Genomic DNA, 23,738 nt, shown 5'->3' with positions numbered 1-23,738 from the left:
CGGAAGTTCATCAAGTGTTTTGTGTCAACAATAGTGTTGCCTTACTGGTTACTCCACAACTTTAGGGTTATAAGCTTGTACTGGTGGTAGTGGTTGCACAGATTTTCTTACTCCTTAGTTTGTTCTTAAAAACCCTGAAGGTACTAACAAACTATATTATTTACAGTAGATATTTTTAAAAGTTAATTTTCTACCATTTCATTTGGGAGAAAATGAAATCCAATTGTTGCCAAATACCGCCTGTGTAGCCTACTAGGGTCTCTGTGCACCGTTGGCCTGGAGAGAGGTTGAGACAACATGTCTGTGTCTCTTTTGGACCCCCCCTATGGTAATGGTTATGGAGATCTGTGACCAAAGTGGGGTCCTTGAAATTAAAAAAAAGTTTGATGAGAACCACTGTCATAGATCATCCATCATTGAAGTTTGCTGACAGTTTTACAAGGTTACCACTAGATGGCGCTGTAATACTGAAGACATGACAATTTATTTGGCAGCAAAGCCAATGCTGGCTGGGTCAGGCTGAACTTTCCGGCTGTCAGTCTATCTCTGTGTGTTCCATTTAAAGAGTGGAAGAATCCAATGTGATTGTGTAATAAATGTCCTACTATAAGGAATAGTAGGATATCTGAAGATATCTCGACTATCCAACAACTATGTTCTCAGGCAGATAGTTAGACTCACACAGACTACAGTCAGCGCACAGACGGACAGACAGACAGACAGGCGCACGCACGCACTCGCGTGCACGCGCGGACACAGAAACACGGCAAGTAAAGCGCATACGCACACCACGTGCACGCGAGCTACCAGGCTACCTCTAGGGGGACTCCTCAGTTCACAAACGGGAATGCAGCGTTTGTGTGTTGTGTGTGTGTGAGAGCGAGAGAGAGTGTGTGTGTGTGAGTGAGTGAACCAGAGGGAGGGAGGTCGACCCAGTAGAAACACCACTGGTAGAACACGAAGGTTGTTCGGACAAATGTGCAGTTTTCTTCCTTTCCCTCAAGAACAACAAATACGACCGGCCGGCGTTCGCGTCTTATCGGCGGCGACGTGCAATTTGTGCACCACTGCAGTGTTATTCATTCCTGTACACACGGGTGTCCATGGTAAGTAGACGCGAGCTCTCCCAAGCTTTCCCGCTGATGACAAAATGTTCAGTTGTGAATGTTAATTATTTTGTAGCAAGTCGGCTAAAACCTGAGATGAACGCTGGAGTCCAACATCATAATTGCTACAGCTGACTGACTTGCTACAGTGTTTCCACCAGTGAATGTTTTCCGCTGCATTCATTGTCTTTGCAAGTGTCCTATAGCTGCTCCTGCGGGACTGTAGTGCGTTAGTGGAACCTTTAAAATGCAGGTATATGGCCGATGTGAATCTACACTGGCAGTAAATCATGTTGCTATTGGTAACAAGACAATCAGCTGTTCGAGCCGTTTACCGCCGTGGCATGCAGGCTAGGCTACTCCACTGCCATTATCACCATCAAACCCAAATAGGTTTGTAGCTTAGAAATGTGACGTGCTATTATACACATGTTATAGTCACTTGAACCCTAATGCCTACCTAATTGACAGGGGTCCCACAGGGCTCTGTGCTAGGAACGCCCCCTATCCGTAGTCTACATTAAATCTCTGGAAATAGCCGATCTTATTAACGATCTTCTGTTTCGCCCCAGCATAGGGGTTCATGTGTTGTTTCTTTATGCTGTTCTATACTGTTGAGTTTAATGTCACTACAGTAGCCTACGCATTTTCCAGTGGAGATGTGTGCTGGGCAGCACATCCCTTGCAAATGAGCAGGGTCAAGACGACGAGGCAGCATTGTCCAGAGAGGACTCGAGCAAATTAATGTCATGTCATTTTTAGGGACAATCATACGTTGCTGCAGATGTTCAACTAGTAAAGAGGCCAAAGCAAGCCTGTAGATCGACTATTTCTGACACGCGACGCCGTCTTACGAACAACAAAGTATGCGTTTTGCGTCCAACACAGCCTTGCTGTATAGGCTAGGCTATATTGTCTTTCTCTGTGGAACTTCTAGTCGCACAACGTCTCCATACGTGGTATGTTAGAAATGCTACAGTTCAGCACTGATATAGCAGCAGTTGACATGGTTGCCTGCGCGGAGCGTCCCGTTATGTAACATGCGTTCGGATGCCTGCAACCATGGGCTTACATAGGCTACACGTGTGTAATTGCATTGCTGCTAACATATCTGTCAAAATCGCGGCCGGTGATAGAACAGTGATAGAGATGCTGCTGTAGTGTGCAGTGTCACACAGTAGACAGTAGGCTACTATAAACTGTTGTGATGAACATACAGAGAGAGTCTCTGTGTAAGGTAATCGACTAAAATCGGCGACAGACTTGACTGTTGTTATATTCAGATGTCATTCGCATACCAAGATGCATGCATGCACAGTTTTTATTACATAACCGCATGCTGCTTCATGAGCTGTCGTAAATGCACCAGAGGTGAGAGCGTAGTGCATTACGTACAGTAGCCTACTATTATGCTCATCATCCTCACAGAAAACATAGGGACAGCACTCCGGATGACCTCTCAGTCCACTGAAATCATGTGATATATATTTGCATGCACGGGTTATTCTAGAGAGTGACTGCTTTTGATGTTCTAAAAATACCATTGCTGAGTGTCATACACAGGCTCATTATGATTGGGTTTGGCTCAGTTAGCACCAGTGCAGGCTGCTATCGGGGATTATGGGCTTTTGTAAATTAGGGTTAGGTACATTTCTCTAGTTGGGCCTACATAGTTATCATTGACAGTGAATTGATTGAACAATGCTTTGTATTTACAGTAAGTCACATATAGGTTTTGTTAGTTGCTGCTCTTATAAACCACATTAACCCTGGCATCTCTATTTTGGGCAAAGACAAAAAAATACTTCTCCTTTAGGTTGCCTCGTGGCTCACCTGGCAGAGCACATACCATTAAGACTCAGTCCATGCACAGCCAGCACAGGTTCCAATCTGACCTGAGGCTCTTTGCTGCTTCCCCATCACTCTTGTTTCCTGTATCTCTCTCACTGTAAACGGTACTTGAATAGGCCTAAAGCATGAAAATGACAAAAATATATCTTAGAAAAAGGAAAAAAAGTTAATTTGTTGAAAATCTGCAAAAATAGCAGTTATAGGGCTTAAGTGGTTAATAGATGCTGCTGTTGATTATAGGCAAGGTACTGTACATTTGCCATCCTCCTGCTGTTTGTCTCTGCTCAGTGGACCTGGCAGAGATTTGCTTATTAAGTTTAGAGGTTAGCAGTGTCCTTGACATGTGCTGCCAGAAGCTAGCCAGTGACTCATGAAAGCTAATGGGGGAAGCATGGACAATTTAATCTGGAATGGAGAGCTCTTGATCTCTGATGGTGCCCACTCAGTAGGCCTTTGTTGTCAAATAGAGCACACCCAATTCTGCCCACTCAAGACTGATCTTATGGACAGATTTGTAGTAATACAGCTGAGCACCATCCACCGGCTCAGTGGCCTTGTGGTTAGGTTGTCCGCCCTGAGACTGGGAGGTCGGAGTTCGATCCCTGGCCGGGTCATACCAAAAACTCTGAAAAATGGGACCGAGTGCCTCCCTGCTTGACACTCAGCATCAAGGGTTGGATTGGGGGTAAATCCCTGCAACATACGGATTTACCCCCAATCCAACATACTAGTGTCATGTCCCTGGACATGACACTAGTATGTTGCAGGGATTTACCCCCAATCCAACCCCAGGGGGTCCAAGCTGCCTCAAGCTACATAAACAGGAGATAGGCTCCTGCCCTATGGGCCTCATGGTATGGCTATGGTTACTTACCATCCACCAATACTAGAGTCCAGAGTCTTGGACTGGAAAGCCTAATAGAAAGTGTTCCGAATACAGCAATTAGTGAATAGTTTATCGTAATGGGATAGGACTGTGTTCAACTTCATGGACTGGTCTTTGAGGGCAAAATTTAACGCACGGCATGAGGCAATAATTGGCCCAGTTGTTGCTGTGTCACACAGTATTTTGCAAACAAAGCCGACAGTCATTCCTGTGGAAACACTGTGGAAGACGGGTGCGGATGGAGGTGGGAGTGGATAACAGTAGGGAGTGGGTAACAGTATCACACAATACATTTACAGAAGATAATTAGATACATTTGTTGATTGCCAAATTATTTTACTGTCTCTCTCTCCCTCTTTTTCACACAGACACTTGCATAAACAGTAAACACACACACACACACACACACACACACACATTACCCATCCTACCCCAAGTCCTCAGCTGATCCATACAAAAAGGGAGCATTTCAAAACACTGTCATGTGACTTATCATCCACTTTCCCCCATGGCAAAGACAACACATCAACATCACATGCATTGTTCTATCCATTTTCCCCTCTGGCTATCCCAACGCAACAACATCATATGCATTGTTCTATTCCCAGAAAGACAGCTGCGCTATAGAGTTACTGTAGTAAGTGACAACATTGTGGCTTTTTTTGCATAGGTGGGTGGCTCAAACCCTGACACACCTCCATCTTGCAGGGATAAATGAGCGGCCTGACCAAGGAATGCAGTGTCACGACACATAAAGAAGCCCACACAGGTGAGACAGTAGCTCAAATATAATTAACCATTAAACTCTACACAGTATACACTTCACACACAGGGGTCCTCCTTTTCCCCCTCTACACACCAAATGTGTTAGCCGAATCTTTGTCCCAGAATAATGACACTAGGGTAAGTAGGGTTCATGTGCATTTAATTCTAACTTCTTAGAATATTCTCACTTTGAGTCGACTGATCATGAAATGTTGAAACTTTCTTTTTTTGTTTCAGTAGGATGTCGTGGGCCAGAGGCTTCTTTGGGGCCAGAGTGGACGATCGAAAGACGGCATGGGGCGAGCGTAATGGCAAGAAGAGGAAGGACAGCTCCTCACTGTGCAACCCACACTACATGAGCTGCCTGCGGGACCCTGAGGACCTCGAGCCCCCTCCCGCCCCATCCCAGCACTACCACTGTGGAGCGGGCACCAGCGGCGGGGGCAACTTCGGTATGCGTTGCGGCTGGCAAGAGGACCACTATGGGAAGAGGTCGGCAGGCGGCGGGGACCTGAAGTCCGTGGCTCTCGGATTTGACGATGGCGATGTGAAGGGCAAAAAAGAAGAGGAAGTAGTGGAAGAAGATGCGACAGGGAGCCGCAAGGCTGTGACAGCTGCCGACTGTTGGGCACAGTTGGTCTGGGTTTTCCAATCTAAAAAGTTCCATTCAGCTAAGCTAGAGCGCCTGTACCAGCGTTACTTTTTCAGACTCAACCAGAGCTCCCTGACAATGCTGATGGGGGTGCTGGTGCTGGTGTGTGGCGTCATGCTGACGTTCCACTGCATCCACGCCACCCCCGATGAGGCCTATGCCTCCGTGCTCTCTGTGGCCATGGCCCTGTTCTTGTCCATGATGGCAGTGTGCAACCGTAATGGCTTCCACCAGGACTACATGTGGATTGTCAGCTACCTGGTGATCCTCGTGCTGATTGTGGTTCAGGTGTTCGGGGTACTGATGGTGGCCCCCCGTAGTGCCTCAGAGGGGATATGGTGGACTATGTTCTTCATTTATATCATCTACACACTGCTACCTGTCAGGATGAGAGCTGCAGTGATGAGTGGAACCGTGCTCTCCACCATACATCTAGTCACCTCATGGCAGCTTAACCAAGAAGACAAGTTTCTCTTCAAACAGGTAAGCTATCAGTCCAGGTATAAATGAGTGAGAGGATTTCCTTAACGTTTCCATCCAAATAATTAGGCTTCTTATGTGGAGTGCTACAGGTCAATTTGGTTACATTTGTACACTCAGATTTAAATGAACACAGGGCTCTGTACTGTATGTCTGTTCTCTCAAAAGCAAACCAATCACTACATGCATTTATAACTTATAAAATGTAGGGATTTAGCACACTTCATGAATAACTATAAACAAGAATGACTCTCAGTCATAACTGCCAGGTGCAACAAGCTCTTGTCGCGCCCGTTTTCGTTCGTTTCCGACGTTCTTTTGTTGGTTCACTCACTATGTTTTGTTATGGTAGCTAGCTCCAGTTAGTTCATAACATTAGCTTTTGTCGCCACTTGCTCTGCGTTGCGGCCTTCAGAGTATGTTTTTTTTTCTATCAATGACTTAGGAGACTAGGTGGCTAGTAAGGTCGCTAGGAGGCAGCCGATCGTGACTAGGTCGTCACTAAAGTAGCCACTAAAGTCGTCTTTATGGTCGTCAGTAGTGGTGGGTGGAAATGTAGTCCAGGTATTTTTCAAGCACCTGGCAAAAAAAGTCTATGGCTACGCAACCAAGGTATATTAAATGGAGGTAAGGTCACCGACCTCATTTTCGCTATCACGCAATTCCACGCGGCAGATTCGTCACACCATTGGAGCCAAACTGCACCCGGAAGTTCGACAGAATGCACTGGAGTCAATGAGAGCTCAGTGACCAGCTCATGAACAAACATTATTTATGAATGACTGAGATCTTTTGTAAAGTAATCACTTCTGGCAAATAACAGAAGACATATAACACATTATTGTCTGCTGTGTTGCTTTTCGATGTGTACACTGTGTAATTTTATAGAGGTATCTAAAGAGCAAAAAGTACGTTTCTGAACGTGCCAAGTATCGCAAGACTGCCCACCGTTTCCTGTCTGGCAGCCAAATCTCGCGAGACCCCGGAACAGAAACGATACCTTAAATCCCCAAATAAAATGATGTACTGTGCACTCGTGCACATCGAAAAGCAAGTGATTAGAAAGCAAACTGTGATATGTCTTCTTTCATGTGCCTGAACCGATTATATGACACAGGTCTCAATGGTGCATCAATAATGTATGTTATGAGCTGGTCCAGCTTGCTCCATTCACTGCTTTACGTATACATGTCACTTCCGGTGCGAGATTTGGCTCCCATGAAAGTGTCATGGCGCAGCACAGTCACGTGACCATGTCACTTCCTTCTCTAATTTTCCTTGTACGCAACCAAGGACAGTCTAAGAAGGACGAGATGCGAAGACCGTACGGGCGACGCCATGTTGCTTTGGAAGGAAAGAAACATGCGCAGTTGAGACCAAGGAAGCTGAACGCGGAAGTGTTGGCTGCATATAGCCCATTGCGCATGTTTCTTTCCTTCCATGGAGCACCATAAGCAACATGGCGTCGCCCGTACGGTCTTCGCGTCTCGTCCTTCTTAGACTGTCCTTGTACGCAACCAGGAAATGCCTGGTGAAGTGAAAGGCACAGGGGGAAAATCTCCCCTCAAGGCTTTCTGCCAGATAAACTTCTACCGCAGTGGGATTGTGGATCTACCATCCTCACCCACTAAGCTGAGGACACTGTTCCAACCTTTCTGTCATAAAAATTCACACCTGTGTGAAGTGAGGGGCACTCTTATCATCGTACATCATCATGCATGTGTACATCATCGTACATCATCCTCATACTGGCCAATCAGAATGCCTGTTGCCTGTGATTGGTTTAGCTGATTTGCTCGTTTACATATGACGTAAATGTTCCCTTTAATGTCAATGGCGTTTAATGTTTTGATGTTTAATTTACGTCATATTTAGCGGAATTCTGACGCCATTTCTCCGTTCATTGTCAATGGCAAATATTGAGACGTGTGGGGACAAGATTTAGCGGACATTTGACCTGAAATCCCCTTTAATTGTCAATGGCAAATCTTGAGACGTGTGGGGACAAAAGCTGTTTATAGAAGGGGCTAGCGCCCCTTAAAAAAGACCCCCTTTCTGTCAGAAACGGGGGCTGAGGTTTGCTGACCAGACTTCTCCCTACTGTAAGTGAAAGTAAAAGTGAAGCTTAGCAAGTGTGTGTGAAACCTTTTTTCTTTTCTATTTTTGAGGGGTGCTATCCCCTCCTATGTCCAGCTTTGAGGGTGTGTGTAAACACAAACATTGTCCTAACACAAACATTTAATGCCATTGAAAATGAATGGCCAGTTTTGAGTGTTTGTGTAAACACAAACATTGAAGACGGAGGTGAGGAAGCAAATTCTGATTGGCCGGAATGAGATGAGGTATGATTATGTATGATAAGCGCCCCTCTCTTAGTTACACCAACATTGATATGAAGTGTAGATCTTTTTTTGAGGGGCACTAGCCCGTCCTATGTCCAGCTTTCAGTGTATGTGTAAACACAAACTTAAACATTAAATGCCATTGATAATGAATGGACAGTTTTATGTCGTAGTGTAAACACAAACATTAAAAGCTGGACATGATTGATGTATGATAAGAGCGCCCCTCACTTCACACGGGTGGGATTTTATTACTGTGCAGTCATTGTTACATTCAATATAAAATATGTATTGCAAATTCACATCATAAAGTTTAAGGGAACTTGCACTTACACAGAAACCGATCTGGCACCCACTCCACCAGGTCCCCCTATTATAAGATTTGGGGCCCATTTCTCTATATGACTACTGTACATTCACAGTCAGAATTGCCTTACTTTTACTTTGCATTCAGTAGTGTATAGAACAAACATGGTACATACTAGTACATACTCATCATCAACCACTATAGGCTAAAGGTGCTGTACTAAAAGTAGATGGTATGGTACTGTACATCTTGGCAGCTTTTCAAATTAGATTTTTAATGAGGCTATGTTTTGTGCTGTAGGGCAGCTCGAGCAGGCAGCCCTGCTGGGGTTTGTTGTCTAAGGCCATCTGGGTTGAATGAGCCTGTTAAGCCGTATTATGATGAACGAATATCATGATAATGTAACACAGTGCCATTCAGGCCTCGATTCCTTAAAACAAGGAGACTATTGTTGTGAGGTGAAAAGGGGTGGGGTGGGATTCTGGGCTTGCGCAATGGACTGAACAACACAAAAACAAGATGATAATTTCTTTACCATTAGATAGAGAGAGAGTGTACAGGGATGCTACAGATTCAGATTCATTTAAAAAAAAATACGACTCATAAACACGTGCACACAAGTCATTTGCTGATTTGCACAATACACAATATACTTGACTAATATTACTAGTTTAAATTATACACAAGAACTAACGGCTATTTACTGTTGGTCACAATGTTAAACGTATACCAGCAATGGCTCTGTGAGGTGCTTGGGATGAAATTTCCCCCACATTGTTAAAAAATCACACCTGTGTGAACTGAGTGGTGCAACTACACATTTATTGTTATAGTTACTGTACGTCACATACTAACCATAGCAACCATGCTCGTTTTTTTTGGTACAAACACGGGTACACGGGTACAAAGCCAGATGTTGGCGTGGTTTGCACCACTCAAAAATAAAAATGAACAATTTATTTTTTTGGCATATATAAAAATCACACTCGTGTGAAGTGAGGGGTGCCCTTATCATCATACATCACATTCCATGCTCAGCCAATCAAATAATCACAAATGTCATTCCGGCCAATAACTTCTGGCGTCTTCACATTTCTGCCTTCACTTTTATCCTCAATATGTACTTTGCTCAGCCAATCAAATCATCTGTTTGTGTTAACACAAACAGACCAAGTTTGGCATAGGAGGGGCTAGCACCCTTAAAAAATATGTATGGACTTCCTATATTCTGAGGTGGCTCAATTATATTTACTCTGTCACAGCCTACTTTATCTCAGCAGACAAAAGTTATTTTTTATTGCCTTTAAAGCCACCAGATGATGATAATGATGGAGCCACTCTGAGTGAGCCAATATTGACATAACACTAGCGGTCCGGTGAACTTATGTGTTAAGTACCCGTGTCCTAGACATGCTGGCTTTAGGAACATTAGCCCCCGTACCTTGTGCCCCTTTTGTACTCCAGCTGTGGGCCTGGCTGCTTTTCATCTATGCTGTTTTGGACTTCCACTTTTCCCCCAACCATTGTAATATGTATCAGTCCTCTGAGCAAGCAGTGATCGGTCACGACTCGCCAGCCTGAGCTGAGCTGCATGCACTCTTACTGCAGTTTAAGGAAATACTCTTGTAAAAGTTCTGCTCAGGAAAGAATCCGTTTTACACTAGGATACTGTGTAACTGTTCTACATTATGCTCATCACTGTGCTCGTTAGATGATGCTCAGTTCATAGGATCTGGAGGAAGTATGGTATTGTCTCTGTGTGTATCTGTTACAACCTTATATGGAGTCTAGAGGATTAAGGAGTAACACATAGACGGGTAACCAAAAAAAGTTTTACATTTATTATTTCTCACAAGTTGATGTTACAGAAACTGATATCACTGTCAATATAAATAAGAGAAAGCCTATATCGTCGGGGAGGCCCAGGCCAAAACAAAAATCAGACCTGTCTGAAGTGCCCCCTGTTGGTAACCTAAACATAGGGACATACAGACACAGGGAGGGACATTGCTGTTCCTTGGAGTGGTTACACCACTAAACAAACAAAACTCCACCCTACCTGAAAAGGAAAAGAGTTAAGCTACAGCACTCCAAACAAAAATGACAATCTAAGCTCCCTAACTAAACATAAACAAAGTCAAAACAATGGATTAAAAGAAATGGCAGCACACGCCTACCAAGCTTCCCTTAGTCTTTACTTTAAACACTCAGTATTAAAGTTACCTTATTAAGCACTCGGCAGCATAAGGCTTGGAACACAGAGTTGAAATGCTAGCTACAAACAAAGGGCTCTAGTTTCATTTGAGCATTCTAAAGACACTATTTGGGGATTTAGCTTTGGGGAAGGGGCGTTCCCGCACTAAAGTGGCTATATTGGTCACCTGTCTAAATCCCTAAAACACCTCCGCTACCCGTTGCATTATGCAAAGGTGTGGTTTGGGCGTTACAATAATGAAACTAATCACCGTGCCACATGCCATTGCCCTTGCCCAGACCCCTTATCTGTTGTGCCCAGTGCTATATTGCTTCATAGCCTTACGGTCTATGCTCATAACCCATGGAAGAGTGATGCGTTGCTTGCCTTGAAGTCTCACTTGTGCTGCAAACTAATTTGGCATACGGCTTACGGGTGCTTTTAAACTCCACTATGCGCCTTCCCAAATGTGTGTGACCCAAATTTAGGGGAAAGCGTGCCAACACACCCATGACCACACCTCTAGGCGTAATAGATAGCAGGTGACGCTGGACCAAGTTTCAGAAAAAGGCAAGAGTGAGACTTAAAATTTGTCCTTTTTTAATGTCGATTTGGCCTTTTTTAACAGATTTAGAGGAATACAGACATCCCACCCTAGATTGAGGTTTGGGCCTTAGTTTGTGGTGCGTGGTAAAGGCTTAAATTGTGTGACTCTCACTCCCAAGGGGTGAGACTTGGCAGCCCTGCAAAATACCATTTAGGGACAGAGCAAGATCCTATACTCGTAATTTTCGGGCAGCCGCTGACTTGCGGGCCAGGTGTGTCTCCAAACACCAAGCCACTCCTCCAATCTCCACTCGACTCCACCCTCCAATCACCATATATGGCACTGAAACACTCAAGAGCAAACACACACTATGAGGCCACATAGGGCCGTAACAGTATCTATCTTCAAGACACAATTTGTCAATCTCGTCTAAGAATAGGCATCTATCAGTCTGGCTCCGAGCCAATAGGACCTTTGTGATAAGTTAGATCCCATTCAAACTGCCACACACTCTTTATCACATGCATGCACGCACTCACACAGTGGCCCTTGGCGCCGCAGGGCCAGAATATGCGATATGGGAAAAACTGTTTTCTTCCTTTTTTTTCTGTACCGCCCTCCTCTTTTTTTTTGAGAGGATGAGGGCTGAGAAGATGCAAGTCTGATGATGGCAGGCCGGGGACAAAAGGCATCTTTGTTAGAGAGACATCCATGATGAAGCAGAGAGGGGTGGACGACGGAGGTTATGGTGGTGACGAGTGGCATCACCACACACAAGGGCGTGAAATAGCACGGGGCTGACGCACCCAGCTTTACAGGGGCTGTTCCTCTGTTCTCTGTCTCTCTTGCATAGAAGAACCTCCACCCCAACCCTTTAACATGCTAACTGTTCTGTCTTTTGAAGCTTAACATTGGCCTCTTATCATAAGCACCGCCATGGAACTGATTTAGATATTACTAATACAGATTTAGTCCAAACCCTTGTGCCAATCTGTACACACTATCTCTATAGTCATATGATCAAGATGTACGTGTAGCTGTATTCATATTTCCTTCTGATTGGCTACGATTGGCGTCCAAAGTTTGCACGAGTGCTCCGTTTTTGAACGCGGCATCCGATTGCAGTGAAACTTTTCATTCACATACCCATTAGGCTAAGGAAGGACTGCCCCAAAAGTTTTCAAATTGGCCTCATGGTGGCGCTTTAACAGGCCTCGCAGGGATCTGCGAGTGTACTGTTCTAGGTTCACTCTTTTATCACTTTCACTCTGTCTGTCTGTCTGTGGACCAATCGGCATGAAGCTTTGCACGCACACTTTCAGTAGGCTGAGGAAGAACCTCCATCCTTAATGTTTCAAATGAGCCTGTTATAGCGTCACCATGAGGCCTCTTACAGATTCAAATGAGCCTGTTATAGCGTCACCATGAGGCCTCCTACAGATTCAAATGAGCCTGTTATAGCGTCACCATGAGGCCTCTTACAGATTCAAATGAGCCTGTTATAGCGTCACCATGAGGCCTCCTACAGATTCTGCCCAAACCTCACACAAATCCATACACATGGAATTCTGACATATCTGTCAGAATTTTCATATTCCATTCCCATTGGCTTCCAAAATGGCGACGTTCAAAAAAGATGTACTCTATTGGGAAGATTTGTCTCAGACTGTCTCCTGTCGTGCATATTGTTGGAGCTTTAATATAAACGTATAGTGCTTTCTTCCGCTCATCTACTTGATCTCAGTACCCGAGTTATGGCTTCCCTTCCTGGGCCACGTACTCTGGCTATGCTATGGCTAGGACACAAACATACCGGTAACTGTGCTGCTGATGCCCATAGAGCCCCCACATATGAACACACACACACACACACACACACACACACACACACACACACACAATATCATTTGTTTACTATATATATTATCTATCTATCTATCTATTCCTTTTTTTGCGTGTGTGTGTGTGTGTATTTCCACAGAGAAGTATGCACAGCTATATAGTATATATACCATAGTGTCTGACTCTTGGGATTATATGACTGAGGCAGCTATTGTTTTGTTATAGGAATTTGTAGACATGCATTATGCAGTGGCGGATTTAACAATCTGGGGGCTCCCAGCAAAGCAATTTCTATTCGTTTTGTTCTGTTTTCCCGCAAAAGGGCGTAATAACGAGCTGCAGACAGTAAGCTATACTAGTACAAAGACAGTCCGGATCGGGATTCGAACCCTGCCTATGTGCCCGGGCTGCTACGCCAGCAGTCCGGGTCTGTTTTCATTTCTTATTATAACTAAGAGAAAGCACTGCAAAGCAGAACACCGCAGCACTCCAGATGAAATAAAAGTCTCAAGGTGTACGGCTCACAAACAAGTGACTTCACATATAGCATTGGTACCCTAGTCTTTATTGTTGGCTTTCAAGGTGATGACAGTAGGCACCTGTATTCATTTGGATTTGATTGCTTCATACACTATTTATACTTCACTTCCTGTTTGTGTTTTCTTGACAACGCTGAGGAAGACCTTTTTGACAGAGCGTGGGACCTGATGGGCACTGATGGGGAGCTTGTTTTACCCCGCCGGGCCGTCAGTGGGGTAGGGAGCGCTCAGCTGTGTTCATTTGGACCGCATGCAAGTGGATATATACTGTAACCTTACAAAAACTATGCCTGTGTGGGCTCCCGACTTTAGTCAAAATAAACTAAACTACTTTGCTACGAGCTCACTGAAACTAAGGCAGTTTTGTGTTGTTGAAACTAAGGCTTTTTGGGTTAAGGTAGTTTTACTGAGGTCCGGGTTAAGGTTAGGTTTACAGTAGGTATAGGTTTACTGAGATTAGGTTAGGGTCAGCTATTTAAAATGCTCATTTGTTAATTGTATGGTCTTCTTTCTCTCAACTGCAGCGTTCTATGTTTCTATGGCTTATTGTGCGTATCGTATATAGTTTTGTTTTTGTATTGCTTGGACCTGTTTTATTTTTAGTTTGTACAGGAAAAATCACACCCGTATGAAGTGAGGGACGCTCTTATCATCGTTCATCATCATGACGTAAATTCTCCATTCATTGTTAATGGGAATTTAACCTTTTGTGTATGACGTAAATTCTATAGCTGAAAATAGGAGGGGCTAGCGCTCGGGTGTAAAAGAAAATCGATTCGAATTAGAATCGCAATTCCCGTTATGAATGATTCAAAATCGATTCATAATTTCCAAAAATTTTATTTCTTTTTTATGGTTACAGTTACAGAAGTTTTCACTACATGGTGTTTGTGATATGAAATGTAAGCTTACCCTAATCACAGTAAACATTATGTCTTCAGTCATTTTCAAGTTACTGTAGTTTGTCTGTCAACGAGGAGCCAGCTGACCCTCATTGACAGGGAACAGGCATCAAGGCAACTTTAGTGTGAGTGTGTCTCTAGTCTCTGTGCCTAACACAAGTGATTGAGTTCAACTTGTGCAATACATTATGGGTTTCTGCTACCAGGTAGCCTAAACCAATCATTTTACAGCAGTTTTTACTTGAATGTATTGTTCTGGTAACTGAGTGTCATGTTATGACAAAATGTTGTTGGATTTTTGGTCTTGGATTTACCTTTTGTAATTGTGTGTTCACATCATTCAGCTGATAAAACCTTTTACAATAAGCTTTTTTAAGAAATGTACTCTGCTTTCATGCCACAAGACTGATGTAGATCGTGATGAAATCCTATGCATTGAATCGAGAATAATTTTGAATAGAGAATCGTTTTGAATTGAATCGTGGCCCCAAGAATCGGAATTGAATCGAATCCTGGGACACCCAAGTACTGTTTTCGGCTCCGTATGTCGGTGACATCGCAATTGCGTGGTTTGCGTACTGCAAATAGCCGCCCTTGGCATTATGCTGTACACGGATTAAAGAAAGACCAAAGACAATTTGGCAATTTGTGTCTTCATGGGTCCTTTAAAAAGGAGATATTGACTTGCAGGTGGCTGTTGATTTATCCATTTGCAACTCCTAGAGTGCACAGATGGAAACAGATCTCTGAGTGACATTCTCTCTGGGTTAAATTAACATTGAGGATTTTATTATGTGGAGCCTATGGTACATTATTTATGTGTTTGTTTTCTATGCAGAGCTGGTACTAGAGGAAAAACCTGTTCGTGAGGCAGATTGTTGTGGGGTCAGTGAATGCAGAGTTGGTGGAAACATACTGATCCTTCACTGCTGAAAAAGATACCAGACCAGTCAATGAATTGTCGCACACCTGACTGAGGCGTGTATAATGCATTTAGGCCAGAACATTGGACTTACGTAAGAACATCAGGTTGATGCAGCAACCTATCTTAACTGATTTGTTTTTGAGTGGTGCAGCCACTCCAAATCACAGCAATGTGTGTCCCTGGCTGGCTGGCTGGCTGGCTGGCTGGGTCTGTCTGTCTCTGGGTCCATCCGAGCACGGAAATAGCGGTTAGCGTGTGAAGTGTGAAGCCTAACACACACACACACACACACACACACACACACACCAGGGAGGAGGGCTAGTACAGTACAGTACAGTACAGTACAGTACAGTACAGTACAGTACAGTACAGTACAGCACCACTCACTTCAGACGGGTCTGATTTTACAATTATTCACAGTGTTAAGAGTGACAGTGTCCTACCATTAAACGTACTGTAAGCTAGTTCCTTCTTTTCACTCAGAATCTCAAATGAATGCTCAAAATAAGTGTAGTACTCTGTACTGCTCACAGTGAATCTAGTTCACGCACTCACATACACAAGCACGCAAGCACGTGGAGCCTCCTCCCCACTTCCGTTTCGTCTTTACAGTCGCGCACATTTCTCCTAATCTAAATAGAAATCATCTAAGCATATATATATTGCTTGTTGCTTAGCAGAATAGGAAATTAAAAAATAAGCTCTTAAAGATATTTTAAAATATATTTTCGTGAATGGAAATGGCAGCTTCCTTACTCGGATTTCGGGAGGTGTAGTTCCAGACTCTATATAGCATTCGGAGATTGTGGAATAGTTGTCTGGATACGCGAGACTAGGATAAACATGACAAGCATGTATGTATGTGGTCCCCGCTTACTTTAATTAATGTGATGAGATCAACAAATGACTCAATTGACTCAACTTAAACTTTATTGACAGACAAGTCGACTTCAGAAGTCGTCACTAGCATGACTGAAGTAAAATGTGACAGAAGTAGCATGAGCTTAAATTCATATTTAGAAAATGTTTCAGATGTCAAAAATGTCTGAGATGATGGAATGATGATGGTCATGGAAGGTGAACCTTCTGAAAGCTTCATGAGCAACGATAATCAACTTCAAAATCTCAAAATATAGGTAAAAATGTTCTCTCAGTCATGCTAGTGACGCTTCCCAAACATGCATACACACACACACACACGCACGTGTGCACGTGCGTCCCCCTTCACAGCTCCAGATCACTGAACTGTTGTCATGATCAGCTTTTGTGCGTGCTTACAATAATGGTGCAAAAAACACATAGGCTGGAGTACCCCCCCCCCCTCCACAGAGAGGGAAGGGGCTTGTTGTGATTCATCCACTTATTGTATTACAGCTTGGAGCAATGATATACCACCGTACACCTGGACAACCAACACCATTATGGCGGAGAAATATTGCTCTTTATAATGCTGACACCGATAGGGCGAATAACAGCTGGACTAATAATGGCTGAATATATTGAAGCGGAGGCTTCTATTAACACAGGTAGCCTGTGGTTGTCTAACAACGCATTTGACACCTTCGTTTCACGATGCCAACATTCCATGGCAAAATACACAAAAGACATACTATAGGGTATTTTCTTGCACACTGTAGCCTATTATTGATCTTCTCCCATCAGAACAATGGGATTTAGGTTTAAAATGGGTGAAATATCCCTGTATTGCCAAACAGAGAATGGGTATTGTTACATATTAGGGATCCATTTAGTGGTGATAACTGTTGGACAATATGACATGCAAGCCTCAAGGCTTTGAAAGGAAGTTGTGACGGCAGCTGCTACTGAAAATGCTGTGCGCTGCACACTCAAATCCAAAGACTTTGACGAGCGGACAAATGGAACCAAATGAACCTGTAAGTTAAATTAGCACAGATGACACAGACAGATTTTACTGTGTGTGCCCACTGTTAGGAGAGGGTGTGAATTTGCTTTAATATGCTGTCTCATTAGCGTACTTGTCAATCATGTGTCAACATTGCGACAGACATGCAGAGAATGGCATCATAACAGTAAGCAGTGGGGACTAAGCAGTAGGACTCTAATGAATAAATCAAATACATTATTCTGATATTCTATTTGTTAGATTATTTTGGTAGTGGCTGTCTTATGGCTGGTTATCGTGACATGTTTTGTCCGCACTCAAAGAGGACAGTGTGTTCTTTAGTCCTCTGCTTCACTTTTTCAGGGCAGATATATTGCACACGAAATGTTGTCTTCGTTACACAGTGAGCCGGTGGCTGTTTGGAACCGTGGAGCAGCACAGGAAGGCAATGCTCATTCAAATGTTATTCAGACACTGAGATGCCATAGATAAGATTGCAGCTACTTTTCTCTGTATCTGTATTTTTCTCTGTCTCATTTAACAAGTCATTGTTCAACAAATGCAGAGGTATCACGGCAAAAGCACATAACATTTGGCGTGTCATCTTATCCCCATTGTCAGTGGATGATGTAACGTATAATAACAAGACCCATGGTCTCATGATGTCATTTCACAGACATGGGGGTTAAGCCACATTCGTTAGCCTGTTGGGGCACTCGATGCCTCCGATAACATTCACCCAACCAATGGCTCCCATAGCTCAAAAAGGCAATTGTGATTTATGATGCTTTCGCTCCATAGATATTTCTGTGTCATTTGATTTATTGAAAAGGGAAACCCATTTCCTTGCCTTTTAAGGCTGTATTACAGACCAAAACCAGATGACTGGCAGCTTTGCATGTTTGCGGCATTCCCTTTTCTAGATGACATAGTGATTTGTCATGGGCCTCTTGATGTTGGAGAGAAGAGGCTTAGCCACGCAATGTTCATCATCCTTTAAAACATCCTGAACAATCCTGAATTACCGACCAACACTGACCAGGCCCCTTTGATGGCAAATGTCAGCAAAGAGGCATGCAGTCTTTGTTGTCTAATTGGAGTTCCCAAACCTTTCCATGCCATGGACCCCCAAATAGCAGCTTATGGCTGTGGCCCCCTATTGCCAAAGAAAAAGGAAAAAAAGAAAACTACAAATGTAGTTTTTACACTGACATGCCAAAACGACTGGCTGGTTAAACTGGCACAATGGTCGTCTAATGAACTGAATTTGAATTATTATTATTATTTATTTTTTTATTTTTTAAAATAATGAATTAATGAATCCAATAGGCCTTCCTGGCGCCCCGGGTGGACCCACATGCTTTGAAAACGTGTTCTAATTTTACAGTATCTGGATCCCATCCCCAAGAGTCTTTGTTTCGTCATGTGTGGCACTCTGAATAACAGGGACAGAGCAGGACACGGTGCCACAACCGAACGTAGCGCGACTTGTTGTGGTGGTTGTCACTCCGTACGTTGACACTCAACACCCATGTGGCTTTATCTTTGTAAAACTGGACTGACGTATCAAGCTTCACAAACATGTGGGACACGTGATGCTACCTTAAGCTGCCTCAGGAGACAGATTGGTTTCATGCATGAGTTCAGGGCTGAACAACTGATGAGGGGACCAAGGCTTTCTTTCTTTTTTGTTTTTTTGAAAACTGCTCTCACTCTCCTGATGTTTAATCTATAACCTGTTTCTCTTGTCCCAGTATTGATCGGTGTGCTTTGTAGTAAAAGTCAATATTAGGCATAGTTTGGGAGGTACTGTAGCACTGGATAGGAGGAGGACACCAGTTGATGCTGTTAATGGTAGAGTTTTGTTAGTGAGCTTTAACTGATGCTTATGTTACTGGACTGTGAAACCAGACCCTTGTGTGTTTTTGTTTCCCGGCCTGTGGTTCAGTCACTGTTTCATTTGATGTACTGTACTGGTCTTTCTTCTGTTACTGTATTTTGATTGCAAAATGTGCTCATCCAGTATGCATGCTATTACACTGAGCTTAAACTAATTAGTTTGCTCCATTCATTTCCTGTTAAGCAACATTTTGGGATACATTCTGTGGTCGTTTAATACTGTGATAATCACATTAATTGATTTGGACTGTCACATTGTGCAAAAAGAGATGGAGGGAACAAATTAAATGAGAACTCTTGCAAGTTTTGCTCATAGACACTGTACAGTTCACAGTTAGCCTCCGTCACTTAGTTGGAAACTGATATGGGCCACTTGGGTTTGTTTTTGGGGTGTGGCAGTTAATGGAACTAATCAATCTTGTACACTAAATACTTAATATAATGAAAAAAAGAAAAAACAAAGAAATTTGTTTCTCGATTATTCGAGAAACACATAGCAAAACACGTAGCAAATCTCTACACATCAACTTTGCGGCCAGCCGGCCGGCGGCCACATGTTCATCTTGTTTCTGTCAGCTTTTTCAGATTACCTACTGATTGGCTTTGATTGGCTTTAAATTTTTGCGGGACGGGCATGCACAAAATGCCACAACACATGAATGCCACGTCCGATTGCCATGCGACTTTGTGCAGACACTACCAGTAGGCCAAGAAATAACCTCCACCCTAAATATTTAAAATCTGCCTTATGGTGGCGCTATAACAGGCCACTTCATGTTTTGGCCTATAACTATTGAATTGTATGTTGTAGGCTACAATCAAAATAATTTTCCCACGCATTCCTTCATGACGCAACTCTCCTTATACGCCCCGGCCATTTGTGCCAGACTAGATTGTCTGCCATTTCACGTTTTGTGTTCTTACTCTCTCCTAGACTTCTGTCCAAAACCCACACACCAGCCGGACTCGGCACATATTATCTCTGGAGTCATGTGATAAAGCCATGACTGCCTTCCAAATTATGCTTTCCCTGGATAGGCAACCTGGCCTGGCAGGGATCTGTGCTCTGAGGAGCAGATTTTTCTAGTTGCAGCTGTACCTTCTCCAGCTGGGTGTGTGTGAGTGGGCAGGAAGTGGAAGGGTCAGCGAGGACACTGTTGGGAGCAGAGTATTGTGTCCACTGTTGCCCATCTATCCATCCATCCCTCTGTGTGTCCAGCCAAGCAAGCGCCAGGCCACCAAAGAAGGCCCCAGACAGACAGCCAACAGTACACTGGTGCACTCATACCTTTTAACAAAATGCACTTGACACTTCCTGACAGGCAGCACACAATGACAGACATGTATTTCCATGCCCATTCACAGCAGTGTGATGTTGAACTGTTCTGAAACCAAACCATACTAGCGATTATATTTGCTAAAGTAGTAGAAAGGTTTGACTAAAGTTGTAAAAAAGTTTGGCTGGTCACTCCAATGTCTGGGAGCCTTGATGGTAACTACATGATCACCTCTCATGTTTCAGTCTAGACCAGCAATCTGTAATCTGTGTGGGCCATGTGGATAATAAGTGGGCCCCCAAATAATTGTAAAAAGTAGAAAAGTTGTAATATATTTCATAATTAGTATTAAAAAATAATGTAATTCTTTTTTTCTTTAATAGCTTAATGGAACATTAGTTTTCATTGTAATATTGATAAATAGGATGTTACTGTATGTTCGTTCCATTGATTCAAGATGAAACACAATTAATTAATTGATAATTAAAATAAGCATGCTCTGAAAATTCACACAGAGGTGGTTAAGTGGTCAGATGGGTGGGCCGCGAATACATTTCAAGATTTTCAAGTGGACCTATGATCCAGAGAACTACTAGACTAGACTCGAGATCGATTAACCCATTCTGGGCGGGGACCCTTTTTGGTGTTTTAGCATTATTTATTTATTGAAAAATAGCAGATCTACAAGCTCGTAGCGCTGCACTCAAGCTTGTAGATCTGCTATTTTAGAAAAATCTTGAAAATGTGGTGCAAATCTTTGAATATATATTATTTGTATATTACATTTTTAACTCAAATATTTGCTTCTGGGGGAGTCCCTGGAACAACATATTTTCAGATGTGGATCGGCGGAGAAATGCATATCATTCTGGGGCTCCTTGACATGAAAAAGGTTGAGAACCACTGACGCCTACCACTGACATGGAAACATATGGGTTTTTCAGAAAACTGTCAGGATTTCGAAGACATTTTCGAGCTTGTAGGTCTGCTATTTTTGAAAAATCGAAGAACGACTGACATAGAAACATAGCCTTTTCAGATAACTGTCAGGAAAATGGGTTAAACCAGTTTTGTCTCACTGCAAATCTTTGGTCTGAACTAGGCTGAAGATTCACAAACAAACATACACCATTTTGGATCCTTTTGAACATATGCCAGTGTGCAATAATGTGTTTGAGGACAGGTACATTGAGGATTAAGAAATGATAAGCACAGTAATCCCTTCATTTGAGGACTTGTTGAGGATTTGTTGAACTAAAAGAAAATGGAGGCGGAGGTGGTTATGCTTAGCGCTATTCAATAGCTCCTGGATAGCTGGGAGATTTGCATCATGTTTGGAAAACATTCATCTGCTAGTATTAATTTAGGGTCTGTTCCTCTGAGAGATGTGCGGCCCAAGTCCAAAGCTTTTGAGCCTGGTGGAATTTACTCAGTTTACACAGTGTTTCACAAAGATTACTCCATGGTCTCAATGGTCACCGGAGACCAATTTAGCTATGACGCAAACAGAGCTTCAATTCCAGATGGCAATGACCCAAGTTGGCAAAGATAGACCAACCCCGCGACCATGCCTCATTTTTCTGCAACATTTAAACCTTTATAAGGAATGAGTTTGCTTTGTTCAAGTCTAGAGCTAGCAGAACAACAGTGTTTCAAAGTAGTGTGTACTTTTGCAACAAGATTACAGGTCGTTGCTGATTTCAGAGTTTGGGTCCAGTCGGAAGAGTCTCTGGACTGATCATCAGAGATGAGCAGTTCATCTCTGTTGATCATGTTGACATTTCAAAAGCTCTCAGAGTCCCCATGTCAGAAGTGTCTCCAGGGCATTTATTCTGCCTTAGGGGAAATATCATTCTGAACTTTCAACTCTGGTACTATGGAGAGACAGATGGGCTGGTGGCATAGCGGTCAAACATCTTTGAACTTATCCTTCACTGCGTCCATTGTCAAATGCTGTCAAATTTCCTTCCTAAAATCCACACATTGTTGGTACAGTTGGTAGCACCGTCGCTTCACAGCTAGAAGGTCACTGGTCGATTCCCGCCAGGGACGATGTGGGCACTCCGCGTCATCAGCCTTAGTTTCTATGTGGAGTTTGCATTTTCTCCCTGTGTCCCGTAGGGTAGGTACCCTCACAAAAAAGCACGCAGGTGAAATCAGCCCTCAGCGGCTTCTACCAGACATAACAGGGGTTGGCTCTTGCATCCAGCAGCCCAACCCATGCAGTAGTCATGCACTTTGAGTGGCATCGCACAAAGCCACGGGAGAACGTATACTGTATGTCGGACATTATAACCCTACCCCAAATCCTAATCTCAGTCTTAACCGCCCATGTATGTCGGACTCCGTCACCTCAGTCTTAACCGCCCATGTATGTCGGACTCCGTCACCTCAGTCTTAACCGCCCATGTATGTCGGACTCCGTCACCTCAGTCTTAACCGCCCATGTATGTCGGACTCCGTCACCTCAGTCTTAACCGCCCATGTATGTTGGACTCCGTCACCTCAGTCTTAACCGCCCATGTATGTCGGACTCCGTCACCTCAGTCTTAACCGCCCATGTATGTCGGACTCCGTCACCTCAGTCTTAACCGGCCACAGTCTAAAACTTTACTTTATCTACAAAAACAAGTTGTTTGCGGTTTGCACAAAAATAGTGGCAAACATGGATTCAAACTCAGGTGTGGATTCAGAGTCTAATAACTAGCCAGCCATGCCACAGAGCTGACTGCCAGAATGCGTTTTCAGGCTGAACTAGAATATGACAATGCCCAACTCATGTAAAAAGAAAGAAAGTCAGTCAGAAACCTCACCCAGTAGGGGAGGGGAAGCCTTTTGACCCTATGCGGCGAGGTGTCCTCCCCATCCCCTCCCCATATTTCTGGCAGAAGCCGTTGAGGGCTGATTTCACCCTTTTGACACAAAAAACATGGTGTAATCCTGGTCTCTATAATACGGCATCCCCAAGGTCAGCCAGGGTGCCGGATGGACGGAAAAGGAACTGGATGGAATAACGTGTTCCTTCCTCAGTCATGAGCTCAGTTAGGGGCTCTCCCCAGGTTGGCAGAGGGAGCGTAGCGGCCAGGATTACAGTTTAGGCAATTAGGCAAAACAAAAATTGTGAGATAAAAGAAAAAAGAAGGAAAAAAAGTATTGAGTATGTCTCTGGTTATCAGTGTTGAAGTGTTTCCAATCTGACCCCTATGTTATCTTGCAAGTCTCTTCTCCATTCTCTGCCCTTGGCTTCCTGTGTCTCTGTATGCATTCTCCTATCTGAAATGAAGCATAACATTTTTAAATTAAGCTGAAAACTTTAGCCATCATAGTAGTCATCATGCATTTGTGTATGTCTCAGTATGT

General features: G+C 43.5%; 1 protein-coding gene across 4 annotated transcripts in view; it reads left to right on the top strand.

Moving 5' to 3' along the window:
* The first annotated feature begins 794 nt into the window (after positions 1-794).
* LOC306916768 (adenylate cyclase type 6-like) overlaps positions 795-23,738 on the top strand; it is a 63,932-nt gene continuing 40,988 nt past the window's right edge. The window contains exons 1-3 of one of the 4 annotated variants that reach the window (XM_079494785.1): positions 795-1,106; positions 4,552-4,612; positions 4,849-5,743. In XM_079494785.1, coding sequence (XP_079350911.1) covers positions 4,850-5,743 — 894 coding nt within the window. In that variant the 5' untranslated portion in view covers positions 795-1,106; positions 4,552-4,612; position 4,849. Of the gene's footprint in view, positions 1,107-4,513; positions 4,613-4,845; positions 5,744-23,738 lie in introns of all 4 variants that reach the window. The other 3 variants (XM_079494784.1, XM_079494783.1, XM_079494782.1) reach the window with 3 other exon arrangements.

Source organism: Electrona antarctica (assembly GCF_951216825.1).
Source record: "Electrona antarctica genome assembly, chromosome: 2".
In the NCBI taxonomy this organism is placed as follows: Eukaryota; Metazoa; Chordata; class Actinopteri; order Myctophiformes; family Myctophidae; genus Electrona; species Electrona antarctica.
This window is presented reverse-complemented; position numbering and strand designations above follow the sequence as displayed.